This window comes from Schistocerca nitens, chromosome 9 (genome assembly GCF_023898315.1).
Source record: "Schistocerca nitens isolate TAMUIC-IGC-003100 chromosome 9, iqSchNite1.1, whole genome shotgun sequence".
In the NCBI taxonomy this organism is placed as follows: Eukaryota; Metazoa; Arthropoda; class Insecta; order Orthoptera; family Acrididae; genus Schistocerca; species Schistocerca nitens.
This window is the reverse complement of record NC_064622.1, coordinates 347,601,400-347,626,448: the sequence shown is the minus strand read 5'-3', so window position 1 is coordinate 347,626,448 and position 25,049 is coordinate 347,601,400. Positions and strand designations below refer to the sequence as shown.

At 40.2% G+C, this 25,049-nt stretch overlaps 2 protein-coding genes and 1 non-coding gene across 3 annotated transcripts in view; 2 read left to right on the top strand and 1 right to left on the bottom strand.

Moving 5' to 3' along the window:
• Nucleotides 1–25,049, bottom strand: part of LOC126203061 (conserved oligomeric Golgi complex subunit 5) — a 141,202-nt gene that overhangs the window by 31,615 nt on the left and 84,538 nt on the right. The window contains exons 8-9 of the mRNA XM_049937298.1: nucleotides 20,963–21,122; nucleotides 13,977–14,154 (exon numbers count right to left, since the gene is read on the bottom strand). Of these exons, the coding sequence (XP_049793255.1) occupies nucleotides 13,977–14,154; nucleotides 20,963–21,122 (338 nt within the window). The remainder of the gene's footprint in view (nucleotides 1–13,976; nucleotides 14,155–20,962; nucleotides 21,123–25,049) is intronic.
• The window catches only part of LOC126203065 (39S ribosomal protein L44, mitochondrial), a 644,782-nt gene continuing 634,387 nt past the window's right edge, over nucleotides 14,655–25,049 (top strand). The window contains exon 1 of the mRNA XM_049937303.1: nucleotides 14,655–14,680. The gene's annotated coding sequence lies outside the window, so the exon portion shown is untranslated. The remainder of the gene's footprint in view (nucleotides 14,681–25,049) is intronic.
• Nucleotides 24,941–25,015, top strand: Trnas-uga (transfer RNA serine (anticodon UGA)). The gene has a single exon. It is a non-coding gene; the product is annotated as a tRNA-Ser (tRNA).

Sequence of the window (25,049 nt, the reverse complement as noted above, 5' to 3'; positions counted from 1 at the left end):
AGTAATGCTTCTCAAACCATCATTTGCAATATTTTCCTGCCACCTGGTAGAAATGTAAATTTTTGTGATGTCACGCTCATTGAAAGCAGTTGTTATTAAGTATTGCATAGTCTTCGTTCTGGAGCCTTTGACAAATTTTGCTGGCGGTGAACACTTATGTGCGCACTGTGTTTTGTTGTAAGTTTTACTTTGTGTCACTCTCTTGTTTATGTTTTATTGCCACAGTATTATTCTACAGTAGCGGGCTAAAGTAAAATTCTTTGTTAGAGTGTCAATTATTACCAGTCAAAATTACAAATATTTTAACTCAAAAGTAAGACAATTTCCGGGAATTCTAAAAAATTTGCAGGTTTTTTCCAGTTTTCTCCCAGATGGAAAAATTCCCTGGTTTTCCCCAGATTTTTCCGGTTGTCCCAGGGCATATACACCCTGTATGTGTACCTGTTCTTTTCTAAAACTTGTGTCAAGTGTCTTGGTTCTTCAGTGAGGCTTCTACATCAACCATCGTACGTTCCCTGTGGACCAATATACTAAGCACAGCCCTTCTCTGTGCTGGGTGATGACAGCTTGTGGCATGCAGACAGAGCCCAGTATGGGTGGTCTTATGGTACACATTGTGTTCCAGGGATACATTGGCTATACTCATAACCAAAATGGCAAGAAAAAGTAAATGTTCATCTTGTTTTGTTACCACTGTGAATTTTATGGATCACATTGAGATGATGTAGGAATTCATAAATTTTTCCCGATACATGTGGCCAGTCTACAAATGTGCTATGAGTGTACTATTAAAAACATGTTGGTTTATGTTTAGCAGATTCTAGAGCTCTAGCCTAAAAATGTTCCATGTCAAATTTGACAACTACTCATGTTAACAAGCTGCCCATATCCACTCCATCTGTTTGTTCATAATATTTCCTGTAGAAGAGAAGGTAAGTTGATGGGAGGACATATGAACAGAGCTATGCAAAGTCTGCTTTGTACTTCTCATCAAATAATTACAATAATTTTTTAAGTGTGACTTAGGTAAAGAGACAAACCACATCAATACTAACTATGATATCCTTCTCTTGAAGTGAAATTTTTCTGAGAAGATACTCAAGATTGATAGAATTACGAATGTGGTGTCCATATTTCCCCATGTAATGACAAAGGTGTTGTTTGTGTTGAGACAATACCACATGCAATACAGCACACTGGAATGTAGGTCGCACAGTGTGACACTTATCAGTGTGACACCCGTGTTCTCAGTAGGATGGTACAATATGTGATTCGATACAATATGCAATGTGACTCATCATATGACAAGCAACAAGACAGCATAAATCATATTTCTGTTTATGTTTCAGTCACAATCATGAGCTCTTCTGAATATGATATTATTGTGGTTTATTGTTATTTAAAGCTCAAAAAACTGAAAAAGAAAGGGAATGCTACAAATATCATAGTTCAGCTGTGATCTCCCATGATGTCTCTCAGCACAAAAAATTCCATGAATTCTACAGAATGACCCATTTTTTGAGTAACTAGCATCAGCTACTACGAGAAAGCACAACACAGTTGTGCAGCTACTCATTACAATAAGGTAATATGGTAAAAGTGTGTGAATGACATTAAAAATGTCACCATGAAAAGTTTCATTTTTGTAAAACAACCTCGTAAGTTACTTTATTTAGTGTCGTGTATATATGATGGAAAAAAAGTTGCAACATCAAAAAATAATTAATGTAGAGAAATGCAATTTTGGGAATACATTTGTCTAGGTAGTTAACATATTCAAGATCACAGGTTAATGTAAGCAAGAGAGAAACCACTGCAAATGTGAAATGCTGATACTTAATGACTGATGTTATCACCAGAATGTTGCATACAAGCGTGTAAATGTGCACAAATTCTGTTACACAGGTGCTGGATGTCAGTTTGTGGGATGGAATCCACGCCTGTTGCACTTGTTTGGTCAAAACAGGGATGGTTAATGCTGTTTGTGGATAATGCTGTAGTTGTCGTCTGATGATGTCCCGTATGTGCTTGATTGGAGACACATCTGGTGATCGAGCAGGCCAAGAGAACATGTCGATGTTCTGTAGAGCATGACAGGTTACAACAGCGGTATGTGGGTGAGCATTATCCTATTGGAAAATATATCCTAAAATGCTGTTCATGAATGGCAGCACAACGGGTCAAATCACCAGACTGATGCACAAATTTGCACTCAGGGTACACGGGATAACCACGAGAGTGCTCCTGCTGTCATTCGAAATTGCGCTCCAGGCCATAACTCCTGGTGTAGGTCTAGTGCGTCCAGCAAGCAGACAGGTTGGTTGCAGGTCCTCTACTGACCTCCTCCTAACCAAAACACAGCCATCACTGGCAGCGAGGCAGAAATAGCTTTCATAGGAAAACACAACATACCTCCACTCTGCCCTCTAATGAGCTCTCATTTGACATCACTGAAGTTCAAATGTCTGTGGTTTGGCGTCAGTGGAATGCATGCTACAGGCCGTCTGGCTCGGAGCTGTCCCTCACGTAACTGATTTGTAAGTTTGCTGTGTCACTGTGCTCAATTTGGTACTTCAGAAGCAGTATGATGCACCAGAGCCACACACCTAACCAAATCGTCTTCCCTCTTTGTAGTGCCATGTGGCTGTCTGGAGCACAGTCCTCTTGCAACAGTACATTCTTGTAATCACCACTACCAGCAATCGGGTATAGTGGCTACATTCTTGCTACGTGTTTCTGAATTATAGCAGAAGGAACAGTACATTCTTGTAACCACCGCTACCACCAATCGGGTATAGTGGCTACATTCTTGCCACGTGTTTCTGAATTATCGCAGAAGGAACATTCAGCTTCTTGTAGCCCTGTTACAGGATCTCGTTCAAACTCTCCCTAAAGGCATTTTTGACTAGCACAAACTCCCCACATCCAATCTTAAAGGTAGCTACTGTTCATGACCATTGCAGTATGTATTTAAAGCAAACCTAATTTGCATCCTCACAATGCAAAATTGGAACAGACATCATCTTTCAGATGTAGAAACATTTCTACCATCTTTTGTTGATGCCGCACAACTCCTTCTTGATGTTCTGATTTTTTGCCCCAGTCAGTGTGTGTGTGTGTGTGTGTGTGTGTGTGTGTGTGTGTGTGTGTGTGTGTGTTTGATAGAGGACATCATTTTTGTTACTGACTATAGAATATTTTTATTTCACAATTGCAGTTCCAACTGATAATGACCTTAAAAGCAAAATAGTAAATGTGAAATAAAAAACTCTCTGCAATCAACTTGAAAATTGATGTCCTCGAAAATTTTACATGACTGTGAGCCCTAACCACAAGAAGTTAATCAATATAAGTAAAGGTTACAAATTAATAAACCTAGGATAATATTTCTACACTGTTCAGTTCTGTAAAGTAGTATATGATTCAGGTTGAGGAGTATTTAGAATAAACATTGCTGGATTTGAAATGAGATCTGTCACCATCACTGGTGTAGCAGTGAGTGGTGAACTCTGCATAAGGGTAGACAATGTGTTTGAGGAAAAGGAAGTAGCTTACAATAAGAAAAATACTGACATGTCCGTCATGGCTACATCCAGCTATTAATTCAGAAGTAACAGCAATTTAAATTTCAGATCTCTTTTATATTTATCATGAAGTTTCCTCAAATCAGAGAGTATGGACTGAAGAAACATCTAGTCCGAGTCATCAGATGATGACTGCCAATGTCTCTTCATTCCAGCAGGTTTTTCATTTCCTGCTTCAGCATATACAGGCTGCATACAAAAAAGAAAAATGTGGAGTAAATGTGCACTCTGCATGGCAGGAAGCAGTAGCACTGTATGTGGCACATAGCTGCCAACCTCAACAAGAGGCATACTGGAACTGAAATATGAAGTTCCTATGTCCCTCCTGAACATTTATGATATCTGAAATGTGCGATAAGCAGAATGTCATGGGCCTTGAAAGATTCAAGGCCTCACTTATCTTCAACAATCACAATGTACAATTGCAGCTGTTATCCACCCACCATGTTGGGCAGTACCATTCTTCGTAAACATGAAGTTCAAAACTCCTCCAACAAAAACAGATGGCCCGTGAAGAACAGATTGAGCTCGTAACTGGCCCTGTATAGCAATTGATATTATCAACTGATTTATAAACAGTACCATGGAACCGTTTTCTCCTCCTATAGTAACACGGCATCTCTGTAAGTCGTTCAATGCCGTTGCACAAACAGCTGCACGACAACTGACGCCACCTTTCCAGATACATTACACGTAAGTATGTCACTTATCTCTGGGCGCAACTTCCTGTCTAGTGTCGTTATCCAGTCTGTCAACATTAGTGCATGTGGTGCCTTACAAAAGTAGAGGCACTGCGCCAAGTGTGGACCCCCACCTCTTGTACGGCTCAGTGTTGTGCGGCAAATCATGAGCCATGACTCGCAGAACTCCCAGAGGTGCCGCACACAGAGGGCATCTCAGGGTGCCCCTGAGAGCTACAACACCAGAAGAATTGCTTCTCGGCTTTTGGCAACATCAATATGTGGTATCCTTTTTTTTTTTTTCAATTCTTATAATATATTGTAAAATCAGCTACAGATAACACATCTGAAACGTGCGATAAGCAATAATGTCCAGGGTGTTGAAAGATTCCCATTATGTTTGGTTGTGCATGTCTCACTGGATTTCCCTACAAACACTGCAATTCTGAAACCTCCAAATAAAGTTTCATATTGCACCTTGTTGTTAACAAGCAGTGTGTGGTCGGCTGTCTTCCATCCCTTGCGGTATATTTGTAGCAGTATTACTCAGAATTGTTTTCATGCAACAAGGATTAAAATTTTAGTTCTTTACTAATCAAAGTCATTTGAGAAATTTAATTGCCTACTTTATTATTATTTCTTATTGAGTATCTTATTAACCCTCCAATTTCCATCAATTTCAATATGGAAAAATGTACAAATAAAAAAACCTACACATCGCATTTTAGAATTAAACACAGATTCTCTGCTCTCCAGCTAGATGCCTTGGCTGCTATGCCAGTGGTGCTTTTATTGAAGACTGTTTAGGAACCTTATGGGTACATAAGTGACAGCCGTAACAGTTTCTTTCCTCAGTTTCTTGAAAATATGTGTTTGCAGATACATGACAAGTAAAAATGCACAATTTTCAGTTACCTATTGATCCTGTCAATTCTGATTTAATTGTGTCTCATGAACTGTATATAGGGGTTTTTTTCTCCTCAAAACCAGAGACATTAGGCCAAAATATCTTAGGCTCTTTCATTTTAGGTTGCACAAAAGTGACCTGCCAAATATGAGCTGAATCAGTTGGCCGTTTCTGAGGTCTTTGCCTAACTAAAAATCTCAAATTCTGTTTCTGATTAGTGACAGGCTGGTACCACGCAACAGTCACTACAGCTGCACGAGCACATACTGCTCACAGTTTGTTAGGAGTAAAAGCAGCAAAACCTGCACCTGACAAAGACTAACAGGGAAGTTGCCAAAATGAAGTGTAAAGATAAAATGACAACTCAGCTGCAAATTCAAATACTAGTAAACCAATGTCATCACTGTTATTACTGTGTTACAACACAGAGCCTACACCTTCCCCTGTTCTCTTCTCTTAGCAACAAGCCATCTTGAGGGTAAAATGCGTAAATTTGTAACAGCTGCAATAACTTTAATCATTAACTACATTTTCCAGTAACTTGGAAAACAGCTTATTTTGAACTCAGTGTTACTCCATTACAAAGGTGTTATTCTAATTACATTGTGATTATTCATTACCAAAACTGATTAAAAAAAAAAAAAACATTTAATTTTTGTTGTTCTTGGCCTTGTTCACAGTCATTCAACTCTGTTACTGTCAAGTTCCCACACAATCCAGTATTCGTCAGCTTTGGGCTTTTCAGCATCATATGGTTTTATTACCTTCATTTACACAACTGGGAATGATCATCCATCTTGAGATGTAATCAACAGAAGTTTTAAGTTGATGTGTTGAGATATTATTGAAGGATAGCAGTTATGTTATACACTGCTTGCCAAGAAAAGTGAAGCACCCAAAAGGAAAATAAAACAAACTTCATAGGTTGAGAGTGTCCGAATGTTATATAAGTGATCACAATATCGAGTCAAATTTACAGGGAGCTTGGCTGTGAGAGCCCACTTCTCATTAAGATGTTCCACACCCTCTGGCCTGTACGTATGCACCAATTTCATTGGGAAGGGTGTCATTAAGTAGTCATCATCTCTCCAGATGCAAGCAGGTCCACAGCTGTTGTAACTGGGATGAAGTTTACATCTGAGCTGGTCCCACACATCTTTCATCTGGGACAGATCTAGGGATTTTTTAGACAGTGGGGCTACCTCAGCATCACACAGCTTGTTCATGGACATATATGCCATGTTCTGGAATAACCAAAAGCATCGGGATGAAGATGAAGAATGCAAGAGAAGAGTAGGCACGGAAACGACATCGGCCAATGGTGCGCTGATTAGGACCGCACCATGACAGGAGCGGCCTCAACAAGAGGAGAATACAAGGGCCGCCTCCTGCCAGCCTCAGCAGCTCAGTATCAGTTCGGTATTCGAACAGTATTTTCAGAGTTGTAGCCAGGACTTGCAGAACAGTTACTAGCGATCCCGATCCATTACTTGTTTGGACATTGTCTATAGCCAAGAACATTAATGTCTGCATGTCGCCCATCACTTGTTGTACATTTAAGTTAAGTATTGTCAATCCTCTTAATTTGTACTAAAAACTATTATTGTGATTTTGCTTGAATTGTTGTATAGCATCCTGAGAATGCAGCATCCTTTAGACACCCTAGACGAGATGAGTGAGCAAGACCCCACATAATCACAATGAGTATCCACCAAAACCAGGACATAATGACCACAGACTTTTTTGTGTTTTTTGCTGGTGCCTTAATTCTCTCTTGTCTTTACTTTGCAAGTGCGCTTATTGCTTTAACAGTTTCTTGTCATTTTTGCTAATCAGTGTTTTCATGGAGGGGGGGGGGGGGGCGTTGCACAAATTTACTTTGCTTGTCCTTATTTTAGTTGCTCGGCTTACCTCTCTCTCTCTCTCTCTCTTTTTGCACTTCCAACATGCCTACCCCCCTACCCCACCTGTCCCGCCCCTGCTCAGGCACCACAGCCGCAAGTGTTAGATGCAACACAGCTAATGCAGATGTTTCAGTTCCAGATGCAGCAGATCTCAGCAGTTCTCAACATGGTGCAGCAGCTACTCACCAACGCTGCATGTCCGGCAGAACAAGCACTGCCTACTGCAGTTGCTATACCACCTTTTCGACAGCTTCATGAACAAGAAGAGAAATGGCTCCACTGGTTGTCCCAATTTGAAGCCCACAACATCACCCACAACGTATCACATACCGTGAAACTTCCTTATCTAATATCAACAGTAGGAAGCGCAGTTTTTAGGCTCCTACAAAAACTGTTCCCTAACACCACTCCAAGTGAACTTGTTTATGACGACATGGTAACATCACTAACTATTATGACCAACAAGTGAATATGGTAGCAGCTAGGTATCAACTCTTTAATTGCAAAAAACGGTCAGAAGAAACTTATCACGAGTGGGTATGACAAGGTATGCAAGGTATGACAAGGAAATGCAAATTAAAATGTGCTTTCAGTGCTTTATATTCAGATATTATGTTGCGTGATGCGATTGTGTACAATGTTCCTTATGTCAAACTCTGAGAACAAATTTTAAAACAGTCCGATCCATCATTTCAGCAGGTAGTGCAAATTGTAGATCAATATGATTCTGGTACCTTGTTGGCTCATACATTTGAGCAGCCAGCTATTTCTCGGATTGAGTCTCTTGCTTAAACAACCTTCCTCACTGTACAAGCAGTTCACTAAACAGGTGGCTGCACAGGTGCACAGATTTAAGTCTTGCCCTCACTGTTATTCATGGCAAAAACGTCAAGACTGCCCCTTCCAACACACTCAGTGTTATGCCTGTGGTAAGAAACGACATGTACAATCTGTACATTTGCAACAGAATAAACGTAAGAATTCAGCCCACTCACAAAAATCTCCTCACACGGCCCATTTCATAAATGCAGTATATTCCAAGTCTGCAACGAGCATTAGCAAAACTAGTAAGTGTGCAGTTTCTTCAATGATAGTTGAACACGGGCGCCTCTGTCACATTGCTCAATCATCACACATATGAACTGTTAGGCTCCCCACGCGTGTCTAAAACTAGCATGCAACTGACAGCTTATAACGGACAAGACATTCCCATTCTTGGAAAATGTACTTTGCCTGCCATGCAATGCTAGCATATGCGAACAGTGACTTTTACAGTGCTACAATCACACAAGTGTGAGAACATATTTGGTCTTGATTCTTTCGATATGCTTGGCTTTAACATTCAAGACAATGTATTGTCAGTGTCTGCACTCAATGCCAAAGATATTGTAGCTAGCTTGATAAGGAATTCCTAGAACTCTTTTCTGAAGGTTTAGGCAAAGCTAACAATTTTGTTGCACAAATTACTCTGAAAGACAATGCTCAGCCAAAATTTCGCCAGGCCAGAACTCTTCCCATTGCATTACGGGACAAAGTCTTGGTTGAACTTTAAGAATTGCAAGATAGCGGGGTTATTGCGCCCATATCAGTTAGTCAATGGGCAAGTCCACTGGCTTTGCTCCCCAAACCTTCAGGTCGCATTTGCATCTGTGTTGACTTTAAGTCTACGGTCAACCCACAAACTGTAATTGATACTTATCCATTGTCACGCCCAGAGGATCTCACGGACAAATTAGGTTCTGGACACTACTTTTAAAAAATGAATTTGCGAGACGCATATCTTCAAATACTGCTCGATGAAGACTCTCAAAAAGTGTGTGCGGTAAATACTCATTCGCATTTGTTTAAATATTTGCATTTGCCTTTTAGCAGTGCTTCCGCACCCACCATTTTTCAACGGTATTTGGATCAGCTGACTGCACAAGTGCCAAACTGTTCAAACTATTTAGACAATATTGTAGCAGCAGGTCGTACAACTGAAGAACATCTTGCAAATTTACGCGCTTTGCTTCGTGTATTATCTAAAGTGTAGACTGAACAAGTGTGATTTTTTTAAAACCTGAGTCGCAGTATCTTGGTCATGTCATAAACAGTCAAGGTGTACATCCTCTTCAGTCGCTTTGTTGGCCATACAAGATTTGCCAGTTCCTCGCAATATCACAGAATTGGAGTGAGTTTTAGGAAAAATGAACTATTATATTCGGTTCATACTGAATGCTGCACAACTAACAGCTCCATTGCATCACTTGCGTTGCAAGATTATCCCCTTTGTTTGGACAGATGAGTGTCAAGTAGCTTTTCAAAACCTTGAAGATGCATTGCTCAGTAATAGATGCTTAGTTCACCTTTATCCTGACAAACTAATGGTATTACATGTTGACACTTCCTCTTATGGAATCGGTGCAGTGCTTTCGCACAGAATTGGTGATAAAAACACACCTATCACTTTCGCGTCAAAAGTGTTGTCCAAAGCTTAGTGTAACTATTCAGAAATTGAAAAAGAGGCTTTGGCTGTTGTGTATGGTGTCACCAAATTTCACCACTATATGTATGGCAGAAAATTCCACTTAGTAATGGATCACAAGCCTTTGCAGTCTTTGTTTCATCCGACAAAACTGGTTCCTGTACTAACTGCCCAAAAATTGCAAAGATGGGCTTTGTTGTTGTCTAAATACCAGTACGGGATTGTGTATTGTCCGACAGCTCAACACGGCAATGTGGACGTGCTTTCATGTCTTCCGATTGGCGCTGATACAGACTTTGATGCTTCTGCTGCATCTTTTTGTCACATCAATGCTCAGGATTCTGAATTGCTTCAATCTTTTCACTGAACTATAAGAAAATTGCAAAGGCCATGGAAGCTGATCTGAAATTGAACGTTTTGCACATCTTGGCCTCGTTCCTTGCATATCATAAAGAGCTCCTTAGTGTGCATAGGCTCGTTGTACAGAAAGGTGTGATTCGTGTTCAAAATGACAGTGGACAGTCACGTGTGTTGATCCCTAAAGCTTTGTAAAAAGAAGTATTGCAGGTACTTCACCAAGGACACTGGGGGATTGTTCGTAGGAAACAGTTAGTATGTCAACACTGTACTTGGCAGGGTATGAACGCCAAATAGAACAACAGATGACGTCACAGTATCACGCTTGCACAGAAAATCAGTCTGCTCCATCACAAAAAATTCTCTGCTTGCTAAGTCACAATCGCCATGGCAATGTGTGCACATAGACTTTGCAGGACCTTTTTGGAACACTTATAGGTTGATAGTGGTTGACTCGTATAGCAAGTTTCCTTTTGCTGTGCCAATGAACTCAACAACATCACATAGCATAATTCAGGTGTTGTCATTGGTTTTTTGCCTAGAAAGTTTACGTCACATAGCACAATTCAGGTGTTGTCATTGGTTTTTTGCATAGAAAGTTTACGTGAAGTAATAGTGTCAGTCAATGGCCTTCAGTTCAAGTCAAATGAATTTGAAACATTTTGTGAATGCAATGGCATACACCATCTACCTAGTGCACCATTCCACCCACAGTCAAATGGCGAAGCGGAATGTTTTGTCAAAACCTTCAAGCAGCAGATGGCCAATCTTCGCTCTGCGCATACCACGGATCAAGCATTGCAACTGTTTCTCGCCTCATATTGTTCACACCCACGAGATGGACAGCCGCCGGCAGAACTGTTTCGCGACCGCCGCTATCAGACACTGCTCCACCCTCCTCAGCATCAGGCTACAAACGAAGGCCGCAAGTATCATTTTCTGCCACATGATATTGTCTTTTACAGGGTTTTTAGCGGCAGCTGATGGTGGGTGTGAGGTAAAATCGTCCGTCGACTTGGCGTTTGCATGAATCTTCTTTCAGGTCCATATGGCTTGCACTGCTGCCATCAAAATCAACATAACTTCTGTCATGTACATGATGATCTTTCAGTCTCTCTTCCCACAGATTCACGGATCCAGAGGACAACACAGCCACAGCGGCCACCAGAGAGTGTCACCATGACATCGCAGGATGACTCCATCGAGACACAGCCTTCACCTCCTCCACTTCCTCTCGTCCTACCGATGGATCGGGACCTGCCTACACCGCAGCAGTGCCGCCTTCTTCCTCTGCTTCATGGCAGCAGGAGGTGGACGCGTACTCTTCTGGTCGTTGTCCAGGTGACGTTTCCACCAGAACGCAGAAGCCGGATGGCAGGGTATGGCCGGAAGCTTGATGTCCCCTGCAACCACAGCATCCGGCCTGGCGATGTGCCCACACTCCTGCCTCCCCCATCGTGGTTGCACTCCCTACACAACGATAGTCCGTCGCTTTGGGGGGAGGATTTTTCTGGCATAACAACAAGTGCCAGAATGAAGATGAAGAACACAAGAGAAGAGGAGGTGGTGAAACAACGTCAGCCAATGGTTCACTGATTAGGACCGCACCACGACAGGAGCAGCCTCTACAAGAGGAGGATATAAGTGCCGCTTCTGTAGCCTGGCACTCACAGAACAGTTATTAGTGATCCCTATTCATTGCTTGTGTGGACATTGTCTATTGCCAAGAACATTAATGTTTGCATGTCACCCATTGCTTGCGACACTTGTTGTACATTCAAGTTAAGTATTGTCAATTCTCTTTATTTGTAATAAAACTATTTATGTGATTTTATTTGAACTGCTGTATAGCATTCCAAGAACGCAGCATCCTTTAGGCACCCTAGACAAGACGAGTGGGCACAACCCCTCATACGAGGTGTGGACAAGCATTGTGCTAATGAAAAGTAGCACTATGATACTGTTGCATAAGATGAAACACGAGAACACAGAATGTCTGTGATATACAGTTGTGCTCAAATGGTTCCCTCAGTCACCACCTGCCATGACCTGAGGTCACACCGAATGGTTCCCCATACCATGATGTCAAGAGTAACACCACTGTACGTCTTCAAAATATTTGAAGAATGGGACCTCTCCCCAAGTTGTCACCATATCTGCCAACAATGGTCATATAGAGTAGTGAAGGATCACGATTCTTCACTGAACATAATGTGATGCCATTCATCGGCAGTCTATGCTTCCCTGTCACAGCACCACTCCAAATACAGACATTTGTGTTGTGGTGTTAATAGCAACCTACATGTTGTTGCTGTTGCTGTTGTTGTTGTTCTTGTTGTGGTCTTCAGTCCAAAGACTGGTTTGATGCAGCTCTCCATGCAACCTACATATGGGGCTGAATTCCCTAGTCTTACTACTGTTTGTCTCCAATCAATGGTGCAGGATGACACAGAACATTGTAAAGATTCCTTTACTTGCTTTCAGATGGCACACAGATTTCAAGGGGTTACGAAAAGCTTTAGGTACAAAGGCGACCTTCCCTTCTGGTGGTCTGACATGGTTGACTGGAACACTGATGACTAGTGTGCCTGCTGTAGAGGGAGGACATTAACTGGGACTTGGAGCTAACGATGGAGTGCCAGGATAGTAATTAGGCCGCACAATGGAGTCAGTCGGGGGCCTGTCTGCAACCCTTGAGCTTGATGGACTTCTACAATTTTCGTATCACAGCCCTCTGCGTGATGAAACCAGTCTGGTCATCAGGAAGAACTGCAGTTTGACCCACTGCCAATACAGCTGTTCACTGGCTTAAATCCAGATAATTCGGTGTGACACACCACTGCCACAACTCCTGTCAAGTCACTGAGCAAAAGCAGCATTTAAGCCCACCTGGACCAGCCCGTATGCATTATACTAGCTGGGTTGTATTCACTGCCATGCCTGTCCACAGCCAAAATGGACCAATTACAATGGGAGTCCAAGTTGTATAAATTAATAAAGATGTTATCATCTCCTCATCATGACCACCTTCTGCTGCCATAGTCTTCCATCCTATCTTTGGGAGAGAACCACACGCACTCCCACCAACACATTTCTCCCTTAACACTGCCCTGAAATTCCCATGCAGTTGAACATCAATCCAATTTCACATCCAAATGCCCCACAAATCTGGATATTGCACAATTCAACCACATGGCCAAATGGATACCCACAATGAGGTCTCTTTTAAGCTCTGTCAACTGCCGATAACCCTGTCTCGCACAAGTATGCGGCATTTACGTGTCCTTCGCACAGATCACTCAATATCTGGCACTGTTCATACCCTTTATGTACCCTGTCAGGCCTGGTAACAACACTAAAGATGAACAATACTACAACACTAAATGCAGTCTAGTGACCATTCTAGCTGTCACAGAGAATTGTAACTCTAATAATTTATATACACAATCCAATGGTGTCTACGTGTACAGATCTACACTGACATCTGACCACGTCTTCAAGATACTTCATTATTTTTGTCAGGAAATGTATTAATGACAGACAGTTTTATACAGATGACAGTCTGTCACAACCTGAAGGAAAAGGATGGGACATCGATTAGGAGTTAAATGTTGCTGAGACGATAAGGTCATCAATCGAACACAAGATCGGATTATAGTGAGATGGATAAGGAAGTCAGCTGTGCACTTTTCAGTGAAACTATCCTGCCATTTGCCTCAAGTTATCTACGGAAACAATAGAAGACTTAACTCTGGATGGCTGTATGGGAATTTGAATCACCACCGTTCCAGACATGATTCCAGTGTCTTAACTACTGTGCCGTATCACTTGCTCTTTGACAAAGTGGCTACACTATCAAATCTGAGAATACCAAATTTTGTGTTAACAGCCACCTCACAATATCACAGTGCCCTGTGGACACAGAGTTAACAACACAAACAATATTATATTCTGTGCAAAATATCAACACATGTGGAACTTACTTTGTAAGGAAGGTATTTATGGTAGGAATATCATGCAAAAATGTATAAAAGTTTTCTTTGTATAACATGTGCTCTATGCTGCTGTTGTGACACTTACTTGACAGGAAAGCTCACTGTGGATTTTGTGCCTTTGGAGGGCACCTCACTGATCATAGTAGGCTCAGCCTGATCCATAACACTCATTTTATTTGTTTGCAGTCGCTTGCACAGATCTAGGTACAGCCGAAGAAACTTGGGGTATTCACCTTCAAGAGCCTGTTTTAGAAATGAGGAACCTACAAAAGCATAAACAAACACTGACATATTATGTATGAAGAAAGACAGTTTTAATAGAATTGTATCCAATTTTAAAAGTTATATATTTATATTCATCTATGAAAGCTGCATAGTGTATAGATTGGTGCTAACTTCTACAACATATATCAAATTAAATAAGTTCCACATAATATGACAAAACTTGGAAGAAAATAACAGCTACAATTAGTAAATCTACAAGTTCACTGGTCAAAACAACTTTTTCATTGGTTATTTTTTGCTGATATAACCTGAGTGATGGCGATGTATGTCTAGGATTACCTGAACTATGTAACATTACCACAGGAACTATATATATTTCATTCTGTTCATCTAATTGTTCAAATAAAGTTGATTAAAATGGTAAATTGTTCAAGTACTTGTGGTCCACAAGTTTTCAGTGTTTAATGGTAAGGCACATTTTGATATATGTAAAAATGGTACAATGTCTGAGTAATGTGAATAAATAAGATCTATGACATTTCATGTCAGCGAAGTCCAATAGTGTAGTTTAACAACTGACTGCTCATTTTTGCAGTGGTGCAAAATCGTGAACTACACTATGTGATCAAATGTATCCGGATACTCCCAAAAACATGTTTTTCATATTAGGTGCATTGTGCTGCCCCTACTGCCAGGTACTCCATATCTAGTCATTAGACATCGTGAGAGAGCAGAATGGGGCACTCGGGGAACTCACGGACTTCAAATGTGGTCAGGTGATTGGGTGTCACTTATGTCATACGTCTGTACACGAGATTTCCACACTCCTAAACATCCCTAGGTCCACTGTTTCTGATGCGATAGTCAAGTGGAAATGTGGAGGGTCACGTACAGGACAAAAGCATACAGTCCGACCTCGTCTGTTGACTGACAGAGACAGCCGACAGTTGAAGAGGGTCGTAATGTGTAATAAACAGACATCTATCCAAACCATCACACAGGAATTCCAAACTGCATCAGGATTCACTGCAAGTACTATGAAAGTTAGGCGGGAGATAAGATAACTTGGATTTCATGGTAAAGCTGCTGCTCATAAGCCACACATCGCGCCGGTAAATGCCAAACAATACCTCGCTTGGTGTCAGGAATGTAAACATTGGATGATTGAATGATGGAAAAATGTTGTGCGGAGTGATGAATCGCAGTACACAATGCAGTGATCCGATGGCAGGATGTGGGTACGGCGAATGCCCGGTGAATGTCATCTGCCAGTGTGCATAGTGCAAACAGTAAAATTCGGAGGCGGTGGTGTTATGGTGTGGTCTTGTTTTTCACGGAAGGGGCTTGAACCCCTTGTTGTTTTGTGGGGCACTATCACAGCACAGCCTACATTGATGTTTTAAGCACCTTCTTGCTTCCCACTGTTGAAGAGTAATTTGGGGATGGCGATTGCATCTTTAAACACGATCGAGCACCTGTTCATAGTGCAAGGTCTTTGACGGAGTGATTACATGACAATAACATCCCTGTAATGGACTGACCTGCACAGAGTGCTGACCCGAATCCTATAGAACACCTTTGGCCTGTTTTGGAATGCCGAGTTCGTGCCAGGCCTCATCGACCAACATCAGTACCTCTCCTCTGTGCAGAATGGGCTGCCATTCTCCAAGAATCCTTCTAGCACCTGAATGAATGTATGCCTGCGAGAGTGGAAGTTGTCATCATGGCTAAAGGTGGGCAACACCTTATTGAATTCCAGCGTTACCGATGGAGGGCACCATGAACTTGTAAGTGATTTTCAGCCAGTTGTCTGGATACTTTTGATCACATAGTGTATAAGTTACAAGGACTTACACCAACAACACTGTAGTTGTGTATAATCAGTGTGGCTTTAAGTGACGCATTAATTTATATGTACTGAAGAAGAATGGAACTGATAAGGATATGATGTTAGCTTTTGTAAGAGGAGGAATATGTTGGAGTAATGTATTTGTTTCACGGAGGTTCATAGGCATCAGAGACACAATGCAACCAACTGGGCATGTAATAACTATCCTGAGCATCAGGCAACGCATCACGGCTCTGTGCAACTGCAAATCTGTGTCCAACAACTCCTCAATAAACCAACTAAGAACACTGTCTTACAACTTTCTATTCTATGAAAAAAGAATTGGAATTGTAACACAATGAATCTTGTGATTTTGTCAGAATGCGGCTGTAAGTCTCTGAGTACACTTTGGACTGATTTGTCAATAAGCTAGTGTTCACCTATATGGCGTGTTACTTCTCATAAATGGAGACAGAGATCTATACTGCATGAGCAAAATATATTTTTTGCAATAACAAATGGTTCCATACATACTTGAACTCCAAAAATGTAGAGTGTAATCTTTGGTTGGGGCACAATACACAGATAAAAGTAGAAGGAAAGGAACACTACCGCAAATTTTTATGTTTAGAACTTTTAAATGACACGACTGCAGAAGATATAAGCTGTTGGAGAACTTACCAATGAATAAAAAGACTGCTTAACAACCATTACATTGGAGTGAAATAATCACTACTGAAAGATGATTTGGGTCAAGAACTGTACGAGAAACAGTTTTTTGAAAAATGCAGACTCCATTAAGGTAATGGAAGGAAGATTAGCAGAAGCTTAAAGAAGAAATGAGTTGAGACAGAGGTCACTTCCAAGAAGAAACAGCACACAAGGATTCTGATAAGGAGCAGCAGCAGCAGAGAACCTGTACCAGTCTATGGAAAATTGAGACCTCTCCAAATATTTCTGGGCAGGTAAAGACACAATGCTCTCACGAGTCCAACTGAAAATGCCACAGCTCTATCAACAGACCACAAGGTGAGTCATCCACACACTGTTACAAAGGACCAGCAAGTAGCAATGAGCACACCACCTTCGAGTGGAGAAGGAGCTAACCGGCTGTCCACACAAACACAGTCACAGTCGCAACACACAGTTCCTGCAGACTACATGACTTTATGGTGCACCAATCCACAGGTCATTTAACCTAGTCACTGTCAATACCATAAGTGTGGCACATCATTTTTTAAAAATGTGTTTGGTTACCTTATTGTGACAGTCAATCAAAAGTAGTAAAATGTGAACAATGGGGTTTTGATGCAAGAAAAATGTATAAATAGTTGTGGGATATCAGTTCCTGTAGTAGTAGTGACAGTTCCAACAGCTCTAATCATGGCAGTAGGAGGTGTTTGCAGCTTCAAACGATGGAAAAGATTCAAGAAATATTTTTAGAGCACTTACAAGATGGATTAGATAAAATGAGTAAGCAGATAGACAAGCTAAGTTGTATGTGAAACAGACAGAAAACCAACTGAATGTAAGAAATGATGATTATTTTTCCTTTCTTTTTTCTTTATTTAATTTAAATTTGGGGTGAATATATTAAGGAAGCAGGCAGTCAGGTAGAGGCTGTAGAGGATCAGGTGGCCAAAATGGCTGAGAGCTTACATGAAATGGAAAGAAACAAGAATAATTGAACAAGCCAGAGGGAAACATCTATCCTATTCTTATTGGCACTTTAAATGATCACTGGTGTGACCAGAAACATGTAAGATACACAGTAAGTCATTTAGAAGGTGGTGTTGCTCAAAGGGACAAGTTGCATTTTGAGGAATTTCAATCATAGCTGAGTATAACAGAATGTGTATTGATGTGATATATTAATAGTTATGTGTTAACGAAGAAAGAAGTCATTCAAGAAATGTTGTTAGCTTTGTAGAGGGATGGTACATCCTGTGTTTCAGAAGCTCCTGGATGTTGGAGGTGTGATGGTGCCAAATCAATAAGAGGAGTAGCAAGTACACTGAAAATTGGGCAATGTAGCACAGTTTGAGCAGCTGCAAATCCATGAGCAGAAAGTCTTCAAAGAACAGTTTTATACTGTGAATAAAAATTTGGAATTGTAACATAAAGAAACTTAGACTTTGTAAGAATGCTGCAGTCATACTCCAACAACGCTTGGCAGATTTGTTTGTAAACTAGTGTTCATCCATATGGTGTGTCATATCTCATAATGACATAATTAAATACACACTAATGCAAAACAATTCTATATGTACTCAATCTGCCAAAATATCAAGTGAAGTCCTTGGTAGAAGTCCAATACATATGTCGAAGTTCAGTTGCAGGACCAATATTGGTGATTAAATAGAAGTAAAAGTCAATATTCACTAAAGGCAGGGAACATCTGCTTATATTGAAGGAAATTAATGTGGTTATTTAAAAATGAAAAGTAAACTTCCTTAACTTTCAAAAACAATAACTGAAAATGTAATTTTATTAGTTTCAAGGTTCACACACAACACATGGATGTAATCTCATAGCCAGGGAATATTTAAATAGGTTATACATCACACTCTCACGTGTGGCTGAGAGAGCATAAAATGATTCGGATTATAAAATATAATGTAAACTACCAAATAATGGAAGATATTTCCAATTCTTAAATCTCACTGAAATAGGTAGCAGAATATAAGAAAATTGTAGTGAGCATTGGAGATAGCAACCAGAAGCAGAATATCAACCCAAACCTCTGGATTCATCCCTCTGATCTAATCCCTCTGTAAAGATAAGACACATTCTGAATGTCCTATTAACAGCATGACACCCGAATACACAAAAACACACTAATTAGGACCTTAGGGTAAGGAAGGCTAGACAAAGCCATGTTTTGTTCTGTAATAAGCAAAAATTCAGTGAAGATCCCAGCAATTAAAATGTTTACATCTGATTAGAGGAAGGAAAGGGAAACAACAAATCAAAGTTCATTAATTACACTATATCATCATGGCACACTGATGGTGTGGCTAGGAAATCAGCGCTAGTGGACACATGGACATCCACACCATATGAAGTAAATGACTATAAGATATGTGAACCAGTTTCCATTACCTTCCTGAGGTAATGCTGACAATTACTTTTATTTTTACAGGTAACAATATCATTTTCAAAAGCTTGGTTGATGAATAAAAAGTTAGAAGAACAGGGTAACACTTGAATCTGCTGACAGTATAACCCACTGTTTTGAACTCCACTGGCTATGCCTAGAATTTACTTAGACAGCATACTGCACTTCAGTGTGCAACTATCCTTGCTGTTCACTGTTGTTGTGAGGAATTTACACTCAAATAATCAAAAATTTGAGTAAGATAGCAGTGACAGAAGTTTACTCGGGCTGAGAGGAGGAACTGGGGCTGCAGCGTTTCATAAGGTCTCCTCTAAGACCAAAATGTTTCACTATATCTTGTAATGGGTGCAGATTAAAAAGGAAATAAGACATATTAAATGAGAGATCTATTACCATGCCAGGAAAAGGAAAACAAAGTGTTAAGGCTCACATTAAACTGTCAAGGATTAGCATTATTGAGCTCAAATGAAATTTTAGCATTAACATTTGGATCACTGCGAACACTGAAATTGTTTACATGCTTCCAATAATTTTACTGTTCTTTTGTATTAGCTTGGAACTGAACAGATGGATGTAAGAATTAGGTAAATCAATTCTTTTTATACCACATAATCAGTATCAAATTTCAGGTTGATTCACAAATACTTTTTGGTTGGTGATTGATGCGGCTATTTTCCCCAGCAAGTATATAGAAGATATAAAAACATTTGCAAGAAAATTTGGCAATTTATTATTCATATCAAAATATTACACAAAGTTTATATAAACAAGGGCCCAAAAATTATTCATGAAGGAGGTATGAAGGCAAATTTCCTGTAGTGATTCCTTGTCGTGTAATTAACCTTGCTATTCTGTTCCGGTCTATATAACTCGAAATGGTTATAAATTTCATTTCTTATTATCTAAATATCAATATAACATATGTAATCTGGTGATTTTGTCTGAAAAATGAAAGGGTTGTACTTATTTTTAAAAGTTTTAAAATATTTTAAGTTATCTGGTTATAAACCTTAATAGTTACTTATGAAACATTCGGGTCATAGCGACCCGGTATTAATATGATTACTCTAACATCAAATACTTTCTGGTTGTCTGTTATATTTTTGTAAATGTACATGTGTTAGGTAAATGTACCATTTTTGTCCCTTGAATAATAAATTCTTCCATCTACCAAATGCAAATGAAGGATATTTGGATCCTTGTTCATATGAAATTTATGAGATGGTTTGAGATCATCAAGAATAAATTCCTAAAGTTTTGTTTTTATACATTTTGTATAAATATTCATTTCACAAACTCAAGTGCCTTTTTCTTGCTGCAATATAATATTAATCTATGTCTGAGGCAACTTTCACCTGCGTGCCACAAATTTTAGATGAATAGAATGTTACTCTCAGTTACCCATCTGTCATGCCAAAATCTGCACTTTCTCTCACTTGGTCTTAGGTTAGAGGGTGAACGTCCATGTCACTTATGTGAAATGGAAGTGTACCCTGTAATCTATGATCAGATGAGACGAAATGCAGATTTTGGCAGAACAGACAAGTAACTTTAAGTAACATTGCATTGAAGTGTAAATTACGGGGTGAACTATTTGAATCTATCTGTATTATAGGTGAAACAGTATTACACTAGAATGAATTTTCTTGGTGCAATGGAGTCTGTACTGATTCGAAACTTCTTGGCAAGAATCTTTTAATCTGTCAGCAAATATCAAAACTATATTGATACAGGAGACAAATCCCCTGAAGATGCCTTTTATATAAAAGATAAAATGCATCTAGGACTTAAATAAATACTATGTTGCAACAGAGAAAAGAATTTCAATTCATGAAATGAATATGATTAGTGTTTTTGAACCTTTCTACTACCTGTAACAAAACCTGAAACTTCATCATACCTTCAGCAGCTTGATTCAACTTTTTTGCAAGAGTTTCAGTGACATTGTTCCAGAAGTAACTGGCTAAGTTCCTCTTGTTTGTGGGCAATAGCTCCAGGTATGATGGACTGGGCAATGTGTCTCGTGTCCTGCGAGACAGAACTCGCTGGAGAAGCATCATCTGAAATATTAAGCAGTGCGTAAATAATCTGTTGTTCTACGAATGCAAGCTCAGTCATCATCATATTTTTTTACATGAAAAGAATTGTTGGTATTACAAGTGTACAACTTTGTTATTCTATCAAAGACAACATCTCTGTTTATACGCCAAGTGGTTCATAATAACAGTGGTAGGAAGATCTTCCAAAGAAGAAGCATGACGTCCCCACACAGGGTGTTTCAAGTTAAGAAATAACTCAAAGTATGATGGATTCTAATCCAAAATATAGGCAGTATGAGGTAGTACTTTCCAACCAAAACTTGCAGCTACCCTATAGTATTATTTCTGATGCACCAACTGAGCCGGTGGGTTTCTGGTGCCAGGCGATATCGATTCTTACTTCCATCTTTGATCATTGTCCCTGTGCCTTGTTCTCTTTGTATGTTTGAGGCAAGCAATTTATGGTGGCGTGCATGCGCAGGTCGAGGAGAGCGGGTCCACGCATGAGCCGAGTCAGTCTGTGACGTGACGTGCTTTCGATGCTGTCATTGTGGGGAGCTGGTGACACCATGTCACATGGCATGACGGTGTGCCATGAGGAACAGCTGAGTTGGAGCAATGAAGAAGCATGGGACGCTGCTGGAAAGTATTAAAGTTGTATTGACACGGCTGGCAGGTGGCGACCAGGATTTGCCAATACCTCGAGATCTATGTAGATGGATGGCATGTGAATTTCACATGAAGAAAATAAAGTTAATCACCAAGCTCTCATGGTGGGTTCTTTCTTCTATATATAGTGAATATTATTGTGTACTTAAAGGACTGTTGACTGTTGCAGTTGCTCATGCTAGTGGCCAGCAAAACATTCACTGCAGTGGTGGCTAGGCGAGTTATGTTCTGGAACGGCCACAAAATTATGTTACTAAAGTGGCTAGAAATAGCGCCTCGCATTTGGAAGTTTGGATTTGGTGCTTAGTGGCACGCTGGAGGTAGATGGTTCACTTGAACGTCATTTCTTAATTTAGTTATAGATTTAGAATTTTCTGGTTTTATGAATTAGTGGTAGTTGTTGTTTCTTAATAATTTCTTGTGTGTATCTAAAACAAAGATTCTGTAACTTACCAAACGACAGCGTTGGTACATTGATAGAAACAATAACAGTAACAAACACCAACACACACATAAATTTCAAGCTTTCGCAACCCACGGTTGCTTCATCAGGAAAGAGGGAAGGAGAGGGAAAGACGAAAGGATGTGGGTTTTAAGGGAGAGGGTAAGGAGTCATTCCAATACCGGGAGCGGAAAGACTTACCTTGGGGGGAAAAAGGGACAGGTATACACTCTCTCTCGCGCGCGCGCGCGCGCTCACACACACGCACACACACACGCACGCACACACACACACACACACACACACACACACACACACACACATCCATCCGCACATAACAGACACAAGCAGACATATGTCTCGAGGTTGGAATACTTTCTTCTTCAGAAACGCTTTCCTTGCCATTGCCAGTCTACATTTTATATCCTCTCTACTTCGACCATCATCAGTTACTTTGCTCCCCAAATAGCAAAACTCCTTTACTACTTTTAGTGTCTCATTTCCTAATCTAATACCCTCAGCATCACCCGACTTAATTCGACTACATTCCATTATCCTCGTTTTGCTTTTGTTGATGTTCATCTTATACCCTCCATTCAAGACACTGTACTCCGTTCAACTGCTCTTCCAAGTCCTTTGCTGTCTCTGACAGAATTACAATGTCATCGGCGAAGCTCAAGGTTTTTATTTCTTCTCCATGGATTTTAATACCTACTCCGAACTTTTCTTTTGTTTCCTTTATTGCTTGCTCAATATACAGATTGAATAACATCAGGGATAGGCTACAACCCTGTCTCACTCCCTTCCAAACCACTGCTTCCCTTTCATGCCCCTCGACTCTTATAACTGCCATCTGCTTTCTGTACAAATTGTAAATAGCTTTTAGCTCTCTGTATTTTACCCCTGCCACCTTCAGAATTTGAAAGAGTATTCCAGTCAACATTGTCAAAAGTTTTCTCTAAGTCTACAAATGCTAGAAACGTAGGTTTGCCTTTCCTTAATATTTCTTCCAAGATAAGTCATAGGGTCAGTATTGCCTCACGTGTTCCAACATTTCTACGGAATCCAAACTGATCTTCCCCAAGGTCGGCTTTTATCAGTTTTTCCATTTGTCTGTAAAGAATTCGTGTTAGTATTTTGCAGCTGTGACTTATTAAACTGATAGTTCGGTAATTTTCACATCTGTCAACACCTGCTTTCGTTGGGATTGGAATTATTATATTCTTCTTGAAGTCTGAGGGTATTTCGTCTGTCTCATACATCTTGTGCACCAGATGGTAGAGTTTTGTCAGGATTGGGTCCCCCAAGGCTGTCAGTAGTTCTAATGGAATGTTGTCTACTCCGGGGGCCTTGTTTCGACTCAGGTCTTTCAGTGCTCTGTCAAACTCTTCATGCAGTATCATATCTGCCATTTCATCTTCATCTACATCCTCTTCCATTCCCATAATATTGTCCTCAAGTACATCGCCCTTGTATAGACCCTCTATATACTCCTTCCACCTTTCTGCTTTCCCTTCTTTGCTTAACTGGGTTTCCATCAAAGCTCTTGATATTCATGCAAGTGGTTCTCCTTTCTCCAAAGGTCTCTTTAATTTTCCTGTAGGCAGTATCTATCTTACCCCTCACGAGATAAGCCTCTACATCATTACATTTGTCCTCTAGCCATCCCTGCTTAGCCATTTTGCACTTCCTGTCGATATCATTTTTGAGATGTTTGTATTCCTTTTTGCCTGCTTCATTTACTGCATTTTTATACTTTTTCCTTTCATCAATTAAATTCAATATTTCTTCTGTTACCCAAGGGTTTCTACTAGCCCTCACCTTTTTACCTATTTGACCCTCTGCTACCTTCGCTACTTCATCCCTCAGAGCTACCCATTCCTCTTCTACTGTATTTCTTTCCCCCATTCCTGTCAATTGTTCCCTTATGCTCTCCCTGAAACTCTGTGCAACCTCTGGTTCTTTCAGTTTATCCAGGTCCCATCTCCTTAAATTCCCAACTTTTAGCAGTTTCTTCAGTTTTAATCTACAGTTCATAACCAACAGATTGTGGCCAGAGTCCACATCTGCCCCTGGAAATGTCTTACAATTTAAAACCTGGTTCCTAAATCTCTGTCTTACCATTATATAATCTATCTGACACCTTTTAGTATCTCCAGGGTTCTTCCATGTATACAACCTTCTTTCATGATTCTTAAACCAAGTGTTAGCTATGATTAAGTTATGCTCTGCAAAAAATTCTACCAGGCGGCTTCCTCTTTCATTTTTTAACCCCAATCTATACTCACCTACTATGTTTCCTTCTCTCCCTTTTCCTACTCTCGAATTCCAGTCACCCATGACTATTAAATTTTCGTCTCCCATCACTACCTGAATAATTTCTTTTATCTCATCATACATTTCATCAATTTCTTCGTCATCTGCAGAGCTAGTTGGCATATAAACTTGTACTACTGTAGTAGGCGTGGGCTTCGTGTCTATCTTGGTCACAATAATGCGTTCACTGTGTGTAGTAGCTTACCCATACTCCTATTTTTTTTATTCATTATTAAACCTACTCCAGCATTACCCCTATTTGATTTTGTATTTATAACCCTGTATTCACCTGACCAAAAGTCTTGTTCCTCCTTGCAGTTCTGCAAGGTTCCCAGGAGAGCTTCTGTAAAGTTTGGAAGGTAGGAGACAAGATACTGGCAGAAGTAAAGCTGTGAGGACAGGACGTGAGTCATGCTTGGGTAGCTCAGTTGGTAGAGCACTTGCCCATGAAAGGCAAAGGTCCCGAGTTCGAGTCTCGGTCTGGCATACAGTTTTAATCTGCCAGGAAGTTTCATAACAGC